Raw genomic sequence first — 23,363 nt, forward strand, 5'->3', positions numbered from 1 at the left:
TTGGCAGCTGGCTAGAGGAAAGCCTCCGTGACCAGTTAGTGTGTGGCATTACTTGTAATACGATACGGCAGCGGCTTTTTGCGGACAGTAAACTGGATTTTAAGCGGGCATACAATTTAACAGTGAGTATGGAGACGGCCGAGAGAGATGCGGCTATTGTATAAGGACACGGAAGGTTACCAGGCGACCTGACGACGACGGTCCCATTTTTTTTAAGGCTCGTAACCCGTAAAATAAAGCTAAGTACCGGGCCTGAGGGCGCCCAAGTGGGCACGGACCTCGGCTCAGGGCGCTACTGAAGACTTCCGCCAGAGGGTCGTGCTATAGGAGAGAATCTACCAAGTTACAGTCATATACACAAGATACCTGACCCCCCCAAGCCGACTTTGTCGACCTTTTGGTTCTGAGCACAAAAATGTGGGGAAGATTTTTAAACAAACTTAATCTTTAACCTGTGAGCCGTAAAATTTATTTTGGTATGACTACCTGGTCGTCTCATTAGCGAATAACATTGTAGACAGTTTTTAAGCCAATTTCATCTTTAACGTAAAGTTCTTACTTAAATACAGACCACAACTTTCGAGCAGCTACAGTAACGACGCGTCGCACAGTATTTCGTCTAGTACAAGCTAGCGGGACAAAATTCATGACGTAATTTCCAGAAATTAATGATAACGACTTGTAAACAACCCTTCACAGGTACCGAATTCCAAGAACTAATTAGGTCATACCTCATTACGCTACTTTATCGGGTGTGAAAGGTAAGTGATTTGAGAGTTCGACTTGCATTTATAAATCAGTTGCATTTTTAGCACACTTGTGACAACATCTCTTAAAATTGGTAGCAAAGTGAAACGTGTTTTTTGTGATGGAATATTCTGTTGGAGGTATGCACACTATTATCACGATAGTGTATTTTTTTCAAAAAAATCATGTTTATTTTTGGTGCAATATGAGTTTCAATGTCTTTAAAAAAATCTTGTTAACCTTAATTGTTAACTTTAAAGTACTGCAACTTTTTTATTTAAATATATAACTCTAGATACGTCTGTATATTATATTTACAACTTTCAGGCATAGATTCATATATATTTCAGAGCCCGAAAAGTCCCGCAAGTAAAGTATTGTAATTTTTTCAGAACTTGTCATTACTGTGACGAAATTGGAATTTTTCGAAGAATGGCTGAGACATGAGAAAAATGCAAGAAACAGTCGCATTTTTCATTATATATGTGAAAAACATAATATCACTAATGCTTCTGATGAATCACTGAAAAACCTGAAGAAGAAAATCTCAAGTCTTTCCGCGATACCACATGAAAAGTGGACTTCATCTAAATCTAATAAAGAAGTGTTTATAACCAAACATAAAAATTGGTTCGAGGCTTCGGGAATAGTAATTAATGTATGTACACCAGCCGCAGCCTTCAACATCATCAAGACTTGGGTCTGTAGGCAGACCCAAAAAATCCTTTAACGACTCATCGCTGAAAACGAAGAGACGTCGAGTAGAAGATCTTTTACAAATTCGGAGTGCAAGTGAGCTAACTATAGCCGCGGAATTAGCTACTAGGAAGGCAGGGCACCGAAGTGTTGCTAAACAAAATAAAGAAGTCGGTGAAAGTCCAAAAAAGAATAAGTGTTCTGAACAAAGTAGGCAGTTAACTCCGGACGAAGCGTTAGCTTATTACGTAGACTTCAAATCTACTTGTCACTTATATAAGCAAACTAGGGAGTGGTCAATGAAGGCGGGACATAAAGTGTATCCATCATTCTACATCATTTCAGTTTAGGTAAATCCAAAGCTTCTTGTAGTCCTTCTGACGAAAACATTACTGTCACTGAATCTCGAGCTTAAAATAAAACTTCAGGCGATTTTGAATAAAACGGCTGAACGATTAGTTGAAGCTCAATGTGAAATTATTAGAAGTGTTACCTCGTTCATCGTATACGTTGGTAAGCAAATGGGGTTGTGATGGGAGTTCGGGGCATAGTACTTATAAGCAGAGGTTTAAGAACACCAGCGCTACAGACGAATTCCTGTTTGTATACTCATTTTGTCCCCTTGAGACTTCATGACGGAGAAACTGTGATCTGGAAAAATCCACGACCTTCTTCAACCTTATATTGCCGTCCTACTTGGTACTTAGTACTTGGTGCAACGGGCTGGTATCCGCAACTCGACGACAAAACGCCTATTTTGCGTGTGGTATTGCCGTCCTATCAGGTTTATATTTTTCAAGGAGACAAATGAGTTTACGAAAGAAGAAACTACTAAAAATTTTACATGAAATAAGTCAACTTCTTCCAACATTATGTAACGTTGATGGATCTCAAATCTTTGTTACACACGACTTATTGTTGACGATGACTGATGGTAAAGTGTGTAACGCTTTAACGGACACACGTTCAACACAAAAGTGTTATATTTGCGGTGCTACTCTGTCTACTATGAACGAGGAGTCGAGGAACTCTCCCAGCAACAAAGTGCGCTATGAATTTGGTTTATCTATTTTACATGCATGGATCCGCACTTTTGAATATATGCTTCACATTAGCTATCGTTTAGAAATAAAAAAGTGGCAAGTCAGAGGAGACAACGATAAAGCTGTAATAAAGCACCGCTCACAAGAGATCCAAATAATGCTTAAAGATCGTATGGGTCTTATAGTGAATAAACCAAAACCTGGGTATGGCAACTAGAATGATGGAAACACAACACGTAGATTTTTTTCTAATGCTGAATTGAGTAGCGAAATCACAGGATTGGACGTAAGTCTTATTAAAAGACTTCATGTAATTTTAAGAACTTTGTCATCGGGATACGACAAATTGTTTAGAATTCAAAGTTTTGCGTTGAAACAAGAAAATTATACCTTGATCTGTATTCGTGGTACTCCATGCCCGTTACTGTGCATAAGATTCTTGTACACAGTACGGAAGTAATTAAATCTTGCTTCCTTCCTATTGGTCAGCTTTCCGAAGAAGCCCAGGAGGCAAGAAATAAAGATTGCCGTAGATTCCGTGAGCGACACACTAGGAAGCGGTCACGTATTGCCACGAATACAGATCTTTTGAGAATGCTCCTAATTACGTCCGATCCTGTAATCAACACTTAGAGAGTTACAGAGAAAGAAGATTACTGCTTTGCCAACGGAGGTTCTGCAGTTGATTATCCCACCTTCCTTACCATCCCAGTTATCATCAGTTCGCGAAATTGATGAGGAGGATTAGTGTTGTCAGACTCTACCGGATTGGAGAGTAATGATGAGGAATCATCTGAAGATGAGCATTAGATATTTTTGTAATGTCTTTACATTTAGACTAGATAAATTAGGTCTTGTTTATTATTGTAATTAATTATTATATCTAGTTTTAATATGTAGTTGTAGAGTATTTTACTATAGGTGTTTTAGTTATATAACGCACATTTATTATTATACGTGTCAATTTAGTTACTTACTACTGAAATATAATTTTTGTTGTTATTGTATTGTTCGTTGATTTAATTTAATTGTATAAATATAAAAATTGTAAATTAATACCTACAGAACACGTCATAAATGTAATAAACTATAATAATATAATAATATTTTAATTAATATTTAATATTTTAAAATATAATAATATTTTATAAACTTATTTTTTATTTTTCTATGTCCTAATACTTTTATATAATAAAAAAATAATGCACTCGTACCTTACAGGCATGTGAAGAAGGCAGAGGCACCTAATTACAGAGCTATCACCCAACTTTCACCGCGTAATTGGTGACCTTACGTGTCAGGTGGTGAGGCCATCACGGTTGTAGGGTCTACACACATTACAGTACACAGGTTTCCACTTTTTTTTAGCTAAAAATGGCATAATATACCTGGAATATGCAAAAACAATTAAAATAACTCAAAAAATAATTTTGTCCCGCTAGCTTGTACTCGACGAGACACTTTGCGTTGTTACTGTAGCTGCTTGAAATTTGTCGCGACGTCGCGGCCTAGCGGCATAAGGATTGCTTTGCAGAGGCAAACATGGTTCGAGTCACATTGAAAATATAATATTTTAAAAACTATATATTATTGTATTTTTTTTGTTTTTAACCTCTAGATAGGTGTAAGGAATATCTAAGAATGTTAGATTCTCAAAGTGATTCATCTCCCACAAACATTAGGTGACTGAAATAAAAGTAACCTTCTTGAGTAATTCAACAAATATTTAATTCTTCTAAATTACAATTAGTAATCATATAATTGTAAAAATTTTAAATACTTGCAGCCTGTATCAGTAACTACTGTATTTTTTTAAATTCACAATTATATCGATATTGACGAAACGTAAGAAAACTAATTTTATTACTTAAAGTAGATATAGCTAGTGTCAATACATTTTTCATGAAAAGGAAACAAACCGGTTTGGTTAAAATTCTTAAACAATCATTCAATTAATGGAATACCTTACGCATTAATATTTGAAGATTTCAGCTTGATATCTCACCACTTTTTCCAATAATATTCATTTGAATAACATGTTAAAATCTTATTTCAAAGAAATTGCAAGGCGACTTCATATAGCGGTAAGTAGACTCATTATATTTTTCACAGTGCTGCAGGTGCATCCTTCATTATTCCATGGGTGTTATAAAACATGTTTAACGTGTCATTAAAATCTAACTTTAGGTGAAATTCGAAACTACAAATTATGAGGGCCAATTATAAAGTACATAAATTGCTTGTTCACAGAGAAACACTGTCAAGTTATGGATCAATCGCCGCAGAGCGACTGGAAATGTGCAACATAATCCGGGGCCAGCACCGGTAATGTGTACTTACCACTATAAAATCAACTGCTCAAATTCATGAAATAAGGACCAGGAAGAAGGACCTTGTGGTGTCCATGTGGGATTTATGCTGGTCACAGGCATGAAATACCGTTTACAACAAGTGATCGATTTTGAAGGTTTTCCTTTGCGATATTGAGGTGGTAATTGTGTAGTTTTTAATAATAGATGTTATAGTTATGAGTCGTCGCTAGGCAAAAATAATGTAAAGTGTGAGTGATGTTATTGTTATTTTTGTAACCTGTCTATTCACTGCACTGCATAAGGTTATAATTTTGTAAAAATGCAGCTGTAAAACTATACTTCGTTTCAATTCATTTTGCATAAAAGATTACCTATATAACATGTTTCAAATAAGATTTTAACATGTTATTCAAATCAATATTATTGGAAAAAGTGGTGAGATATCAAGCTAAAATCTTCAAATATTAATGCGTAAGGTATTCCATTAATTGAATGATTGTTTAAGAATTTTAACCAAACCGGTTTGTTTCCTTTTCATGAAAAATGTATTGACACTAGCCCTATCTACTTTAAGTAATAAAATTAGTTTTCTTACGTTTCGTCAATATCGATATAATTGTGAATTAAAAAAAATACAGTAGTTACTGATACAGGCTGCAAGTATTTAAAATTTTTACAATTATATGATTACTAATTGTAATTTAGAAGAATAAAATATTTGTTGAATTACTCAAGAAGGTTACTTTTATTTCAGTCACCTAATGTTTGTGGGAGATGAATCACTTTGAGAATCTAACATTCTTAGATATTCCTTACACCTATCCAGAGGTTAAAAACAAAGAAAATACAATATTATATAATTTTTAAAATATTATATTTTTAATGTGACTCGAACCATGCTTGCCTCTGCAATGCAATCCTTATGCCGCTAGGCCGCAGTCGTCGTTACTGTAGCTGCTTGAAATTTGTATTACGTGCCCACTTGGGCGCACTCAGGCCCGCTACTTAGCTTTAAGTTTATTTTACGGGTTACGAGCCTTAAAAAAAATGGGACCGTCGTCGTCAGCTCGCCTGGTGACCTTCCGTGTCCTTGTACAATAGCCGCATCTTTCTCGGCCGTCTCCATACTCACTGTTAAACAGTATGCCCGCTTAAAATCCGCTTTCCGCGTTTGCTGTCCGCAAAAAGCCGCTGCCGTATCGTATCACAAGTAATGCCACATACTAACTGGTCACGGAGGCTTTCCTCTAGCCAGCTGCACGTTTTCGACATACGTTTTAAAATTTTAAAATTTAAATTCCGCTATAGTCTCGCCACTATTTTGCATTCTGTGTCTAAATTTATATCTTTCGGCTTATTTACTAGGTTTCGGCTGTAAATGACGTTCCAATATGGCGGCCATCTGTTGGAATGTCTTTGTCTTGGGTCGCTCCGGGGTTCATAAATTCACCAATGATGGTGTTCACTCTTCACATCATTTACGATGAAATATTGTTCGAAGTGTTCAATATACAAACGCCAATCGTCTTATACCTACATCACACATAGGTACGAAGAATGGGTACGAAAACGTACTCGCCGAGTGTTGCTCAGAGGGTGCGCCAGACCTACAGGAAAGCAAATAGAACGCCGAGCGTAGAGATTCCTTTCGTGTACCCCGATACCCTTTTAAAAATTAATCTGTAAACTTAACATTGCCCAGGCATTGGTCACCTTTGCCTTCAATTAACTCAGATCGAAATTCTAAATTTGGCCTTCAACTTCGTCAGGATCTGTACAATTGTCTTTTGTATGTTGACCAAAAAAGCTTCACTCACTGTGTTTCGATAACTTTTCTCCTATAGAAAAATTTTAAGTTTTTTTTTTTCAATCTTGTAAATAAATTTTTTCATTGAATTTGTTTAATTAGGTCTTAAACTTTTCCTTTATTTTTTTTCATCCTAGGCACAGTATTATTCTTCCATCCTCTAAGGTGCATGACCATGACAGATTGCCCGCCAAAATTTTAGGCCGGATTATTACCATTTTATGGATTCTTGCCACTCATAAGTTTATTTATAGTATATTTTCTGGTACGCTATTATAAACATCTCCTTCTTTCATTAAGGGTTTGAAATCCTAAAGGCATCTAGTTTACGTAATTTAAGGTATTTATTTTGTAAATTAAACTGACTTGCATCCTCATACAAACTTTGTCTAACAAAGAATCATTGTCTGAATAATGAGAGCCTTTTGTTAGAAAACGGGGAAATAAATAGCAACATTTCTTGTATAAAATTTGATGCCAGAGTTCTAATCGGACCAATTTGGGTTTCTCGCTGCCAGGTTCCGGGCTGTCGCCGGTCTTTCTAAGTATTTGTGTATTATTACAGTTTTACACTAAATCTGCTGGTGTTTTCGTGTCATATTGTATTGTAATCGTTCTTTTGTGTGTTTAAAATCATCATGAAACCCCCGTACAAAATTGGTAAGTATTATTTTTCAATATATTCTATTAATTTGGGAGTTAATATGAATATAGCACATTTCATTAAGAAAAAGTAATCTACATTGAGGTAGATGTAATGTTATTACACTGTTTTTAAAACGCACGGCATTTTACAATTAGATGGGTTATCTGAGGGTTATGTTTTTACCATGTGTTTCGCTCTCAAGGTCAGTTTCGTTAATAAAAAGATCTATAATAATTAGGCTCTTCACCCAATTCGCGACTTTTTATTATTCACCAGACGTGAGACGCGTGCAAATAAAAAATATGCTATCAATTGACTTAAGTTATCGCATTGTTGTGAGTACTATAATATAAAATAGTTAATCTATGTCAATATTGGATTATTACAATATTTACAACAATAATTGCAGATTAAAATCACTGCTCTTATTTGTAATTTTATCGACGTTAGTATAAAATCTATGCAAACGAGTTTTTACAAACGAGTTTGAGTATCGAAGGATTACTACATATTTTTTCTTTTTTTTTACAATTGGATGAGAGGAGTGACTGCTAGCCATGCTTTGTAGATCATGGAATGGTGATGGGTAATCTTTCAGTACTAGTAACAGTAGCGTTAGAGATATGTGTGCAATAGTTTGTCCAGGGAAGTACTGCCAACGTACCTATTTCAGCCGCCGGGCAGTAATGTGGGCATTACTGCGTTCCAGTTGCGAAGGGTAAGGGTGCTGGTGAAATTACAGGCACATGGGAATGGGACTTGTCAACTTATGTCTTAGACCCCTAAGATCTTCGCAATTAAAAGCTCTTGAGTGGCACTGGCGCATGATTTGTTTGTCCCGTCACTTAGTAATATAAAAAAACTCTGCACGGCATTAGCAGGCTGTCCTTATGGTGATTACAAAGGTTTTTGCTATTTCAGCTGATGAGAGCTTGGCAGATCTTGGTCGCAAGCAAATTATGTTAGCAGAGAAAGAGATGCCAGGACTCATGGCATGCCGCCGCAAATATGCTCCGCTCCAGATCTTAAAGGGAGCACGGATAGCTGGCAGTCTGCACATGACTGTGCAGACTGCTGTGCTCATTGAAACGTTGATTGAATTGGGTGCTGAAGTAAGTATACCTATAATTATTCATATAATTATTGTGGTAGTTGGCAGATAGGACAATGCAACATTGTATCTGGATACGTAAGTTAAAAACAATTGCTAAGAAGGATTTTTCACAATTATTTCTTAGTAAGTATTTAAAATTATCTGCAACCTATACATAACACAATGGGTTGTAACAGAATAATAAACAGGAAACATAGAAATAGAATTTTATCAAGATGTCAATCTACATCACTCTTCACTTCACAAAATATATGTATCTTATCTCTGATAATATGCAATACCTACTTAAAAGGATAAGAATTTGAGACATGTGTTCATCATTATCTGTCACTATGTGGAATTTGTCTCAATATTTTATTGAACTTATTGCCCCTTTATCTTTTACCCTTTGGTCTCGATTTCTTTCTGATTTGTAGTGCCTGATGTAATTAATCTGAGTAATGAATAACAAGTTTTTCTGATTAACAACAATAAGTGATGTAAGTAACTCTGTAATAGGTCCAATGGTCAAGTAGTAACATCTACAGTACACAAGATGAGGCTGCAGCAGCTTTGGTGGCAAGAGGAATACCGATTTATGCTTGGAAGGGGGAAACGGAAGAGGAATATACCTGGTGCATTGAACAGACCCTCATATTCTCTGATGGCAAGGTACATTCCATAACATATTTCAATTTTGTATCAGTGGCCTTGGCATATTTAATTTTAATACGTAATAATATAATTGTTATGTTATGAAAAAAAAATGTAATGGTGCTGTTATGTAAAATTCTATTAAATAAAAATATGTTTTGCAGGCCTTGAACATGATTCTGGATGACGGCGGCGATCTTACAAACTTAGTACATGCAAAGTTCCCTCAATTATTAGAGGGAGTTAAGGGACTTTCTGAAGAAACAACCACTGGTGTACACAATCTATACAAAATGTTCCGTGAGGGACGTCTGAAAGTGCCTGCAATCAATGTAAATGATTCAGTAACAAAGAGCAAGTTTGACAACTTATATGGTTGCAGAGAATCCCTGATTGATGGAATCAAGAGAGCCACTGATATCATGGTGGCTGGAAAAGTCTGTGTAGTAGCAGGATATGGCGATGTAGGCAAAGGATGCGCGCAGGCATTTAAGGGAATGGGTGGCAGGGTCATCGTAACTGAAATAGACCCAATCAATGCCTTGCAAGCTGCAATGGAGGGATTCCAAGTCACTACTATGGAAGAAGCATCTGAAGTTGGTCAAATCTTTGTAACAACTACTGGCAACATTGACATCATCCTCAAAGATCATTTTGTCAGAATGAAAGATGATGCTATTGTTTGCAACATTGGTCACTTTGATTGTGAAGTCGATGTTGGGTGGTTGGAAAACAATGCGAATAAAGTGAACATTAAGCCTCAAGTTGACCGTTATGAACTTCCCAATGGAAATCACATCATAGTTCTTGCTGCTGGACGTCTAGTGAACTTGGGTTGCGCAACAGGACACTCCTCTTTTGTTATGTCTAATTCTTTCACTAACCAAGTATTGGCTCAAATTGAACTTTGGACTAGACACAATGTTTACCCTGTTGGAGTTCACACTCTGCCTAAAAAGTTAGATGAGGAAGTGGCTGCACTACACCTTGAACACCTTGGTGTGAAACTCACAAAGCTGACTCCGAAACAGGCTAAGTATATTGGAGTGCCACCAGAGGGACCATACAAACCAGATCACTACAGATATTAAGATTAAACTTTGTACACCACCTTAAATGCTATTTTTTCACATTTTGTATTAATGATGGTGATGTTAAAAAACAACTTGACTTGTACATAAACTGAACTACAACTTGTTCTGAATAATGTAATAATTCCGACTTGCCGTTACAGTGCATAGATCTTATTAGATGATTAAGATAAGACAAAGAATAAAAGAGGGGTGTGTGATCAAATTAACTTTTATTTACAAATTACTCCTTTCCATTCAACCTACCAAAAAAATAATACTTGTTATTTTTAGGATTTGGAAAACCGTAAACTAGAAGCAGTGACTATAAACTTTTTCTTTAAACAACAAATTACAGTATGCTATTTATTCTGAGCTGAATACATGACGTGATTTGGTTTGTAGAACAATTTACTTGATGTACCTAATATACAAAATTATTTAAAATCAATTCTGCATATTGATTAAAAACAAATTTTTTTTGTATTGTCTGTGGTACGTGTCACGTACTGTTGGTAATTTTTTGAAAAATTAAAAATTGCTACCTTTTCTAAATAATTGCTACCTTTGATATATTCGGAGAAATAAAATAAAATAATTGACCAGCCATTCTGACGTCAGGATGGCTGGTCGCCACTATGTTGAGCTTGAAGGGAGCAGATTTTCCAGAAGTATATATTACCAATAAATGCTACCTATACGAATTAAAGGTATACGCTCATTATCCACATTAGTTAAAAAAATATAACCAATTGAAAATTTTACGAAGAAGTTGAAGAATAATTGTAAAGAAAAATGTATACATCTATTAATTAGTTCTTATATTTCGTGAATGTATGGCCTACATTTATTTATCTCGTGAGTTTGGGTGTAATTTGTGGTTGTCTATGTGTGTGTCCATGGCACCCGCGGACACAGGGTTTCCCTAGTGCGGGGCTATGTTGGGTGTGCGCGTTATTATTATTATTGCTGTAGGGTTTTACGATTCTTGTCAAAACGTTCCTTTTCTTTTAACTGGCTTGGTTTGGTATGGTGTGACGGGCTGGTGTCCGCAACTCGACGTCCAAGCGCCTATAATACGTGTGGTTTTTGAACTGACTTTCTGCGATCTTATTTCACACGTGAGCACGTATTTCATCAGGATCTTGAAGTTCTTACCTATTAGCAACAACTGGGTTCATGATTCCGTCAGAACTTCTGGTTGTACTGAGGCCAAACAACTTCTCACCCAGCTGAGCTACGTTCGGTAATTTTTTGATTGTTTTATTAATCGACCATTGTCTAAGGATACGCGTTAAACTGCAGGACCAACATTTAATTTGAAAAAAAAAATTGAAGTGAAAAAATAAACACGAAGAAGTAAATAATAATAAAATTGCGACTTTTTTATAATTATAACGCACACACTCAACATAGCCCCGCACTAGGGAAACCCTGTGTCGCGGGTGCCATGGACACACACATAGACAACCACAAATTACACCCAAACTCACGAGAGAAATAATGTAGGCCATACAAATATTTCTCCCAGCCCGGGAATCGAACCTGGGATCTCTGCGTTGGCAGTCCGGCATGGTAACCGTTCGGCCATGAAGGCAGTTCTCACACTACGGTCAATGTTCTTGCATATAAACTCGCGGGCCGCTTTAACGGCTCAGCGCAACGTGCAACATCCAAATCAATCTGATCTCCGGGATAAGCTGCCGGGAAACATAGTTTTCCGATTTCTCTCAACATTCGAAAGAAGAGGACTTGCAGTCGTTTCTTCCGCTGCCACCCACTTCTTCACGGGATCAGGCTAGATAAATATCGATAATGGAGTGAAAAAAGGCCCCCAGCTTCGACCTTACCAGGGCTACTTAAGGAGCTCCCCAAGACGTGTATCGTTTTCCTCACAATGCTTATGAATGCCACACTCAGTTCCCACGTACCTAACCTCTGGAAAATATCTCAAATTGTTATGATCCAGAAGTCTGGCAAGCTTGCTACCGAAGCCGCGTCATACCGTCCCATTAGTTTCATCATCATCATCATCAACCCATTTATATGTCCCACTGCTGGGCACGGGTCTCCTTTCAGACGAGGGTTTAGGCCATAGTCCGCCACGCTGGCCCAATGCGGGTTGGAGACTTCACACGTTTTCAGAGGGTTGTGAACCTTCTTCGACGAGCAGGTTTCATCACGATGTTTTCTTTCACCGAAAAGCTCATGATAAATTTCAAATTAAATTTCGCACATAAATTCCGAGAAACTCAAGAGGTGCGAGCCCGGATTCGAACCTACGACCTTCTGCTTGAGAGGCAGTAGGTCAAACCTCGCACCTCGACGAAAGGGGAATCATACCAGACCACCACTTTGGGTTCCGTAAGCAACATTTAACTGTGGAGCAAGTGCACAGAGTCTATCACACCGTTAGACAATGCTTGGAAAAAAAAACGAATAGGTACTGCTCTACGGCTGTCTAGATGTTCCGAAGTACACAACTAACTGGAAATGCCAATGGATCGCGAAGAAGCTAAACGCTATACAGTTTACTGCTGGTGTCGACGACGCCTCGTCGATTCATCTTTCGTCGTTCATCCTTACCGATTGCCCCAAATACTGTTGCCGCCAAACACAATTAGAAGACTGAAAAGAGCTGATGTGTGGTGAGATTAAGGCATTGCCTTTTTGGGAGATAAATTTTATTAATCTTCTGGACACCCTATATCTTCCAACTCATCAGATTATAGTCTGGTTGACGGATTGCAGATTGCAAGAGAAAAAAATTGTTGTTTGCATGATAATAGGTTTATTATTTTACAAAAAGTTTCTGTTTAATGTGTGTAACCTATTACTTTAAGTTTTCTATAGTGCAAGTTTTTGAAATAGATTAATTATGTATAGATAAAAGTTTTCATTTGATCTTAAGCGAATGTATTACAAGTAAAAGAAACATAATCATTACCTACATAAATTTAGTGTAAATGTTTCAGAATTTCGTTTCATGGTATTTATTAAACTGACAGTTCACAAAATGACAGAATTAAATGGCACCAGACAAAACACGCAAAATATCTTTCGTGTATAATGCTAAAAAAGGAAGTATACATATCTATCTCAAGGTCATTATGATGCATAGAAACTTAACAACTCCTCATCTTTAGGTTTAAGAATACATTTATCCTGCAAATTAACAATCCATCCCGGCTCAAGGCCAAAAAAAATTTGGCGAGGATCTTTTCTTTCGCATAACATTTCATAATTCGGATCCGTTTCTAAATTTTGTAACTCATAGCCATACTTTTGAGCCAATTTCAATCTTTCCTGTGAAATCTTCTCAGGATCTGCCAGGTAACCTCGTGATTCCGCACTAGTGTAGTACTCAATACAATCTGGAGGAGGAATCATTCTCCTTGGAAGAGCTTGACCACTTTCAAAAAACTTCATAGGATTGTTCAGTAGAAATAGACTATGTGGATCATAATACGCTGTCGTAATGACTCCTCCATTCTTTTCAATAGCCGCAATTACTTGTTCACTGGCCCATTGCACTTCAATATTAATCTTTGCATTAAAAATGTCTGCACCCTCATCCGTCAAATGAATGCCAAATTCTTTTTGATCTGGTTGTAGTTTATAACGCCCTGATTTGATAACAGATGCAATATCAATAGGTTGTGTGATGTCAATACGATCTTTATCTATTAGTGTTTGCAAGCTTTGTAGTGAAAGGGGTGGGTACTGTCTTCTGTGGCTGTAACAAAAAACATAATTAGAACTAATAAAGCTTGCCACTTATGGTCGTATTCTAGAACTCTACTCAATGCTCAAGTCAAGATTGCACTAGAAACACAAGCACTGGAAATACGACCCTAATGGCAGGGACTTGAGTATGATTTCGAGTGTTTTAAACCATACTCAAATCCTGACTTGAGCATTGAGTAGAGTTCTAGAATACGACCCTGAGGGTCGTATTCCACAACTCCACTCAATCTCAAGTCAGGATTTGAGCAGACTTGAGTATGATTTCAAGCACTGGAAATACGACCCTAATGGCAAGGACTTGAGTATGATTTCTAGTGCTTTGCATCATACTCAAGTCCTGACTTGAGCATTGAGTAGAGTTCTAGAATACGACCCTTTAGAAACTGTTCTTATCATAAGCGGCATAGAGAGCCGGCGGCGGGAGCCTTGTGAGCTGTAATACAGGTCTAGTACCTAGTACGGACTCCAGTCTCACACAAATAGCGGTTATATTTAACTTAACTTTGGGTCTATTTAATGTAAGATTTGTGTTTGGCAAATAAATCATTATTATTATTATCTGTTTTAGAGACTCGCCTCTTCCAAGGCCTAAATGATTCATTTCTAGATGTGAGAGGCGGTATTTCCCGGCACTGTCACAGTCGGCCAAGTAAAATTATTATTATTATAGAATTGAATTTAAATCTGAAAAAATGATAAACTCTGTGTCAGAGCATGGATGTTGTAACTCCCTATTCCGGGGTCTATTTAAAAATAAATAATAGATCCGGTGCTGGTTATGTACGTGCCTAAAATTATATAATAACTAATATTTGGCCGTTATTAAAATATACGTGATCGTCTAGTTGTGATGAATTAAGATTGGACCCTCTACGTTGTGTAATTTTTTATACCGTAAATAAAAGAGTTTAAAAATACGTCGCGAAGTTATTCAAGAGCACAGGACAGTAAATAACTGCCGTAAGGTAAATGGACCTTAATAGCACAAAATAACATAAACCGTTGCCGTTTAAACCGTGTATATAAATTAATATGCAAGCACAAAATGTCGTAAATTAAACCAAATTTGTAAATAATTCATGCAGAAAATAAACAATTAAAGTAAGAACACATAATACTCTTTCAGAGGCATATCTAGAAGGCGAACTATATATTTAATTAATATTTATAATAAAATATTAATTAAATTAGTATATACGTAAATATAATATAAATAAAATATGACCAGTTGCTCCAGTGGTTCTCAACAATGCATTGAACAGCAGATAACCTATATAACGAGAGAAATCCGACTTCGAAGAGACCTTTAGGGTAAGACTTTTAAGACTAGATGAGGTACCTATCTGATAAACAATACCTGGCCTCCCAGCACCCTTATAGCCAGTCCTGTATGAGGTTCGTTAGAAGGTCAACCTGACACCTGCTAATATCTTTAGGTTGACACAAAAGAGAAACACAAAAGCATACGACATGTGACACAGTTCTTGCAATGAAACACGCGCGCACACACGCAACCAACCGTGCACGTGCGTGCGTGCGTGCGTGCGAGCATGCGTGCGTGCGTGTGTAGTGTGCAAGTAACATCTACAAATATCTCTAGGTTGACACAAACGAGAAACACAAAAGCATACGACATGTGATACAGTGCTTGCAATGAAGCATTGGGTAGAGCGGAGGAGATTTAATTATGAGATGGAACCACTCTTCCCCTTATATCATTGAAAACGCAGTGACACTCTAATTTATAAAGCATCAAATTATCACTAACCCTCAGTTCATTCGCACTGTAACTAAACTTAGACCCTAACAATGCAGCTTCGCATCATAAACAAAAAATGTTCTAACATTACGAATAGATACCTAAACAACAATTAAATCATGAACACCGCCGGAATTGTACAATTAAGAAATTAAGAACGATTTAGCCGCGTCTAAATAAAAAATGTGATGATAAAACTAAAACAAAGTCAGTCCAACTGCCACATTGCGTTATAAACAGGATCTAACTAACTACTCAAATTCGCGTGCGACACGATAAGGATCCTATCTCCAACTGTCCCCGAGCCGAGGCTCGACTGCGCGTCCCGAAACCTAGGCACAAACTGACGTCTCTCTGATCCAAGGTTTTCGCCCCGGCTACCGATTTCCCTCTGACTAACTTAACGATATATAATACATAACAAAAATTATATTGAAGGAGTCCTACAGACGACGGTTACAATGTGCAATCTTTTACATACTGGCCGGTGTGACATTGAGTTATTCTTTTTCAAATTTAAATTTACTTTTGTTACCTCGTAGAACTCTCTTCATGTCAAGTTGTGTTTTATTCACGTTATATATAATTTAACAAAAACCTTTATTAAAATATTAAAATCCGTTTTCTCATTTATTGGTAGAGCCGGAAGAGCTCTATAAGGTTATGGGAACCAGCAGCTACTAAATATTGAGTGAACAGATTTAGTACAAAGAGTGTACGAACGTGATTATGTGACATGAATCATAGAGAGATTAATGTTGAGATTAACCAAAGTCCTATAATACTCTAGTTAGAGAAATGAGTACTATGTCGGGGTCTGGACTTTCTGGGATTGAGAAGTTACAAGGAAGTAGCAACTTTGACAGTTGGAAGTATGATATTGAGTGCATATTAGTCCATGATGATCTATGGCAATATGTTGAGAATCCGCCCGCTGCTGATGATACAGTTGCTAAGCGAGGTGATCAAAAAGCACGTATAAAAATTTGCCTACTTATTGAGAACCCTTGTAAGGTACATGTACGCAAAGCAACAACGACGTATGAGACGTGGAAGACTGAAAGCAGCATATGAGGACTAAGGCATTAACAACAGATGTAGGCTGCTATCGAGACTGGTGGGCCTAAAGCTTAATATGTTGAATTCGATAACCGAGTATGTAACAGAGCTAATGAGAGTAGCTAATCAACTGTCAGACCTTGGGAAAGAAATTGATGATTAATTGTTAGCGGCATCGATGCTACAGGGATTACCAGAGGAGTATATGCTTATGAGGTTGGCATTAGAGAATACCAACATAGCATTAAGCACTGATTATATAAAAACAAAACTGTTTCAATTAGATGAGAGCAAAGTTTGCGCAGGTCCGAGCACTCCAGGGTAGAGTTCGGCACTTACTACAATGAAAAAGTATAGAAAAGCTGTTCAGAGGAACAAACAAAAGATCGTGAAGTGTTTCATTTGTGAGGAACCACATAAAGCCTACGACTGCCCGCAGTACCCACATCAATCCAAGACGAGTCATATGGCAACTGCACTGACTTCTGTTCAAGAAAAGAACAATGAAGATGAATGGATTTTAGATTCCGGAGTATCAGCGCAAAGTAGGAAGGAAGGTAGAAGTGTGTTGCGCAAATGGAGGTAAAGTGTATGGAGAAGGTTTTGGTACAGTAAAGAATGGCATTAGTGTGAGTAACGTAATGTACGTACCAGGTCTTGCTTCTAATCTATTGAGTGTAAGCTGTATTGTGAATACAAAAGATAAAGTTGTTGTGTTCTCTAAAAAAGGATGTGAGATCTTTGATATGAGTGAGTGTACGATACAAGGTCAACCATGTATGACAGGAGTACTTGATAGAGGCGTTTATAAACTTAAATGCTTTCCACAGGCCATCGGAATGGTGACAGGAGTAAGCAGTGAGTTGGAGTTTTAGCATAAAAGGATGGCACACTTGGGTATTCGTAACCTCACTTTACTTAGAGATAAACTAGCTATTGGGGTGAGTTTTCCTAATCTTTCTAGTAGACAACTGGACTGTGTAGCCTGTTTGAAGGCCAAACAGACTAGACAACCATTTGAACGCAATAAATCTACGGGAGCTAAAGAGCTTCTAATTGGTACATTCTGATATTATTAGAATAATGAGTGATAAGTCGTTCGGAGGTTTTCGTTTTTATATTACATTTATCGATGACTATTCGCGAAAACTTTTGTAAATTTTCTCAATGCGAAGAGTGAGGCTTTTGAAAAAATAAAGGAGTTTAAGAAATTTGCAGAGACTCAAACCGGAAAGAAGCTAAAGGTGTTGAGGACTGACAATGGAGGCGAATTCGGTAATATGAAAGTCGATAACTTCTTGAGAGAACATGGTATTAAGCGTCAGATTACGATTGCATACACACCGGAGCAGACCGGTGTTGCTGAGCGTACCAATCGCACCATCGCTGAAAGGGCCCGATCTATGCTGCAGGAAGCAGGACTTCCCGTTCAATTTTGGGCGGAGGCGGTAAACACCGCAGTATATTTAAAGACTGGCAGTTAAAAAGATGACTCCTGAAGAGGCATGGACCGGTCGGAGGACAAATCTAAGTCATCTTAGAGTATTTGGATGTGAAGCATAAGTTCACATTCCGGATCAAAAGAGAACCAAATTGGGATTCGAAAAGTAAGGAAACTGTTTTTGTTCGCTATTGCGAAGAATCGAAAGGATATAAAATGATTGATCCTAAAACGAGAGAACTTCATAGAGCACGTGATGTTATTTTTTTCGAAAACCAAACGTATCACGACGTCACAAAATCAAAAGAGAAAAACGTGCCAGTAACTATTACTTTGAGATTGATGATGTGCATTCCGAACCGTTACAACACAGAGAAAGTGTTCAGCGAGATCAGAAAAATTATGAAGAGTAACTTCAATCAAGTGATAGAGATTATGTTGATGAAGTTACTGAAAGAGTAGATGCCGAAGAAGAACAATGGTTGTCATCTGAAGAGGGAACGTATGATCCGGAGACCACATATGAACCTGTAGTGGTAGAACGGAGATACCCACAGAGAGAAAGAAAACCCACTCAATTTCCTGACTTTATCACCTACCAAGTAGTATTTGAAACAGATGATCCTACGACAGTGCAAGAGTGCAAGAGGCATTGTCACGAAGGGATGCAAAGCAATGGAGAGAGGCAATTCTGGAGGAGCTGGATTCTTTAAACAAAAATAAAACGTGGGTTTTAGTAAAGCCTGAGGAAGCAACTAACATTGTTGATTCGAAATGGATATTTCGAATCAAAAAGGAAGCGGGGAATAAAACCCGTTACAAGCCTCGTTTGATTGCACGACTTAGCCAAAGAGTTAGCCAAAGAAGAGGCATTGATTACGTCGAGACATTTGCTCCTGTTGTGAGACATAGCTCGTACAGAATGCTCATAGCTTTGGCGGCCAACCTAGGTCTAAAAATAGATCACATGGACGTTAAAACCGCGTTCTTAAGTGGTGATCTAAATGAGAAAGTTTGCATGCAGCAGCCATCGCTGTTTACAGAAAAAGAAAAGGAAGTTCACGTGTGCTGGTTAAAGAAATCTCTTTACGGACTGAAGCAAGCGCCACGTTCCTGGAACCTTAAATTGTATACTGAGCTAGGGAGCCTCACCAGCAGTGATGACGAGTGCGTGACGGGGATGGGATACATCCGACTGAGCGAGGACGTGGGCGAGGAGCTGCTGTCTACTGATAGCGGTTTCCCCCTCGCTCAGTAAATTTAAAATAGTCCAGAGCAACCTCCACAGTCAGGCCGCAACGGTTCAGCTCCGGAAGTGGTTGGAGCTAACAACACAGCCATGGCGCTAATCCAGGAACCGTGGATTAGAGCCCGTGTTCAAATAAATGGACTCTCACATCTGAGAGGTAAGCTATTATCAACTGCCATCTCAGATAAACCTAGAGCTTGCATATATTACTCTAATAACTTACATGTACAACCACTAACAGAATTCTGTTCCAGAGACCTGTGTGCCGTAAAGCTTCTTAGCTGACGTGGCCACGGGCCTGCCTGAAGTGGTGCTCGCCTCTGTCTCTCTCTCTCTCTCTCTCTCTCTCTCTCTGTCTGTCTATGTGGCGGAGAGTGATGTGCCACCTGCGAGCAGAACGGCCAGAATATCGTCGTGGCTACTGACTCCAATGCCCACCATCCGCTGTGGGGTATGGAACTCGCAAATGACAGATGAAAGAACCTAACAGATACTTATTCACAACTAGCCTTCAAATCCTTAAATAATAAAGGTATAGTGCCATAAATAAAAAAGTAGTTTTATAAATAAAAGATGTAGAACCATTATAGCCCTAAACATAGCATAGATCTTATCCACAACTGGCACGTGTCCGAAGATGCATCTTTCTCGGACCACAGATGATAAGATTCAGCTTAGAAACAGTTATCAAAGCACAATAACCGAAACGGAATCCCCGAAAAACCGATAGTAAACGTTACATTGACGAACTACACCAGAGCCTAAGGGGACCGGTAGTACCGGAAAGACTGCTGGATACGACACAGATTGAAATACAGGTCAAAGAATTGACATCAAACGTATTTAGCAATTATAACTCTGTATGCCCATACTGAGCGAGTCAGCCCCGCGGCAAGGCCAACACTGGTGGGGGCCTGAGCTTGAGAGGCTACGTAAAAGGGTAAGGAGATGCTTCAATAGAGCAATGAACACATGCGCGGATGAGGACTGGGTAAACTACAAGGCGGCCAAATCCAAACTAAAAAAGCGCATACGGTCCAGGAGCACCGCATCATGGCGAGGCTACTGCGGAAACATCACGTCTTGTGCACAAGCGAATAGAATAAGAAAAATCCTAGCCAACTCAAATTCAACTGAGCTAGACTCGATACGCAAAACAGACAACACAATCACAACTTCCTCAACTCTCTCAGCTCAACTGGAAGAACATTTCCCAGGATGCAGGTTCGTCCATGAAGACAGGCGCGAAGAAATGAACTATAATACATCGACCCATAGTTGGCGATACGCTGAACAAGTAGTAACATAAGAAAAGACAAAATGGGCCAAGATGGGGTGTTCCCCGCACTCCTACAATGGGGCGGGGACACACTGATGTGTGACAGAGAAGTGAGGGACGGAGTGCTAAAGAGCATACCTTTAAACGGAAACCAAAATGCATGCACCCAAGGTAAGTCCACTGAATCGGCCCTACTTGCCGTTGTCGGCAAGATAGAAAAGGCCATCAAAAACAAGGCAATCTGCCTAGGCACCTTTATAGACATTGAAGGAGCCTTCGATAAAACGAATTTTTCCAGCATACAATCAGCACTAAGAAGACACGAAGTGGATGAAGTGCTAACCAGCTGGACTAGCAACATGCTCAATCAAAGATCAAAAAGAACAACAGCAAATGAGACCCCATGGGCTGCAGTAGCGAAGGGGTGCCCTCAAGGAGGTGTACTGTCGCCGCTGCTATGGATCATGGTTGTAAATGATCTTATCACCTAACCAAACAAAAAATATTTCTATACAGTAGGTTATGCTGATGACATAACTGTACTGATAACAGGAAACTTTGCCAATACAATCTGCAACATTACACAGGCAGCACACCGGATTGTAGAAAGATGGTGCAGAGCATATATATATATCGGTAAATCCAACAAAGACAGAACTAGTTATGTTTACAACCCAAGTCAAGTACCTGGGGGTAATACTGGACAACAAGTTGAACTGGAACAAGCACCTGGACGACAAAATTATAAAAGGTACTATCACCTTCTGGCAGTGCCATAGAATGGTAGGTAAACAATGGGGACTTTTACCCAAGATAACACTATGGATCTACACAGCGGTGATAAGACCCATGATCAGTTATGGCGCGATAGCATGGTGGCCACGAACCAATCTGACGACCGCAACCGACAAGCTGGACAAATTCCAAAGACTAGCTTGCATGGCGACGACGGGCTGCATGAGGACAACTCCAACTGCGGCCATCGAAGCGATGCTGGACCTGCAACCCCTCCCACTGTTCATCAGACAGGAAGCGGCGTCAAGAGCAGTGCATCTAAACAGAACAGGCCTTTGGAAGCACATGAGGACCCCACATACAGAAATCCTTTACAAAACTGTTAAAAAGGAACCGCTATTGGTGGCAGTTGTGGATAGGATCCCAAAACAATACATTTTTGACAAAAAATGCAAGACACAACTGTTTGAGGATTCCAACAAAGGACTGAATCCCAGAGATATCTGCGTCTTTACTGATGGATCAAAAACAAATTCAGGAACAGGTACTGGGATATTCTCAGAAGACCTCAATATCAGGATATCAACACCGCTTGGTGACCACAATACAGTGTTCCAGGCTGATGGCATGGGTATCAAGTTGGCAGCAGAAGCAATCATAGTGAGAAGAGTAAAGAATCACTCCATTTGAATACTCTCCGACAGCATGTCAGTACTTCAAGCACTGAACAGCAGTTTATGTCATCATAAACTCAGGGCTCATTTACGAATGCCATCAAACACTCATGGACGTATGTATACATAACCACGTAACTCTACAGAGGATTAAAGGACACAGTGGCTCTTGTGGCAATGATGCAGCAGATGAACTAGCCAAAAAAGGGTCTGAGACAAACCCTGTAGGACCAGAACAACAGTGTCCCTCCCCTACCAGTCATCAAGAACAACTATACACAAAGGTACAAAATCTTTTCATAATAACACATGGACAACCCTTATGGTTTGTACACAGGCGAGGGAAGCATTCCCGACGCTCAACGCTAGTCTATCTCGAAAATTATTTAGAAAGCAAGTGCATGGTTGCTGATGCTTTTAACGAAAGCAATGTTAAAGGGCAAGTATGAGTTTTGTCATAGAGAAATGAGTGTGTACTGAGTGTTCACGACTGACAAGGTTTTTTGATAGTATAATGAAAGCCAAGTGTAAATAATTGAGGAGTGTCAAAGCATGGATGTGCACTCTTTTACATACTGGCCGGTGTGATATAGACAGTTATTCCTTTTCAAATTTAAATTTACTATTGTTACCTCGTACAATTCTCCTCACGTCAAGGTGTGTTTTATTAACATTATATATAATTGAATAAAAACCTTTATTAACATATTAAAATCAGTTTTCTCATTTATTGATAGAGCCAGAGGAGCTCTACCATTCTAGATTGTACATATTGCTTATGTATTAAATTGAAAACTCAAGAGAAAAGAAATAGAACACAATTTTCTTACTGGTGACCCCGGTAGTAAAATTCCTGAGGAACTCGTAAGTAAAATGGATTGTTCCCAGTTTCATAGCCAAGCCTCATATAGTTCTGCCTTTGCCCAGATCCCTTGTTACCAGCACCGTGTTTGTCGCCTCCATGCTGACCTCGGCCACGTTTTTGCTAAGACATAAAATATATTGTTAACAACTTGGCTGAAACACTACAATTCATAAAAGTATAAAATAAATTAAGTACCGTAATTTTAGAACCAGGGTTATCCCTGATATTAGCTAAAGAAATCCTGGGAAGCGACCTCATCATATTTAATGACTTCTCTGTAATTTGCCGCGACCCCATATTTGTAAATAACCACAGCACGTGTACATAAAATAATCAATTATCTCATAAATTGGATCCCTTGTGATTGGATTTTTGTTTTTGTTAGGTTATGTATTTTTTTTAATGTATATAATAATGCTGTAAGTTCCGTGGTTTTGCATTCATCCAATAGGTTTGTATTAGTAAAATCAGTCGTTCGACTTTACAC

General features: G+C 38.4%; 2 protein-coding genes across 2 annotated transcripts; one reads left to right on the forward strand and one right to left on the reverse strand.

Annotated features, from left to right (window-relative positions):
- The first annotated feature begins 7,090 nt into the window (after positions 1-7,090).
- Positions 7,091-10,284, forward strand: LOC113234168 (adenosylhomocysteinase). The gene is made up of 4 exons (XM_026469450.1): positions 7,091-7,265; positions 8,173-8,363; positions 8,864-9,016; positions 9,163-10,284. The coding sequence occupies exons 1-4, from the start codon at positions 7,244-7,246 to the stop codon at positions 10,087-10,089; spliced, it is 1,293 nt and encodes a 430-aa protein (XP_026325235.1). The 5' UTR covers positions 7,091-7,243; the 3' UTR covers positions 10,090-10,284.
- Positions 10,285-12,876: 2,592 nt separating this feature from the next.
- Positions 12,877-23,227, reverse strand: LOC113235101 (39S ribosomal protein L15, mitochondrial). The gene is made up of 3 exons (XM_026470675.1): positions 23,072-23,227; positions 22,842-22,996; positions 12,877-13,804 (listed from the first exon to the last, which is right to left on the reverse strand). The coding sequence occupies exons 1-3, from the start codon at positions 23,171-23,173 to the stop codon at positions 13,177-13,179; spliced, it is 885 nt and encodes a 294-aa protein (XP_026326460.1). The 5' UTR covers positions 23,174-23,227; the 3' UTR covers positions 12,877-13,176.
- Between the last annotated feature and the right edge of the window lie 136 nt (positions 23,228-23,363).

Source organism: Hyposmocoma kahamanoa, unplaced genomic scaffold, assembly GCF_003589595.1.
Source record: "Hyposmocoma kahamanoa isolate Upper Pololo Valley unplaced genomic scaffold, ASM358959v1 102, whole genome shotgun sequence".
Taxonomy (NCBI): domain Eukaryota; kingdom Metazoa; phylum Arthropoda; class Insecta; order Lepidoptera; family Cosmopterigidae; genus Hyposmocoma; species Hyposmocoma kahamanoa.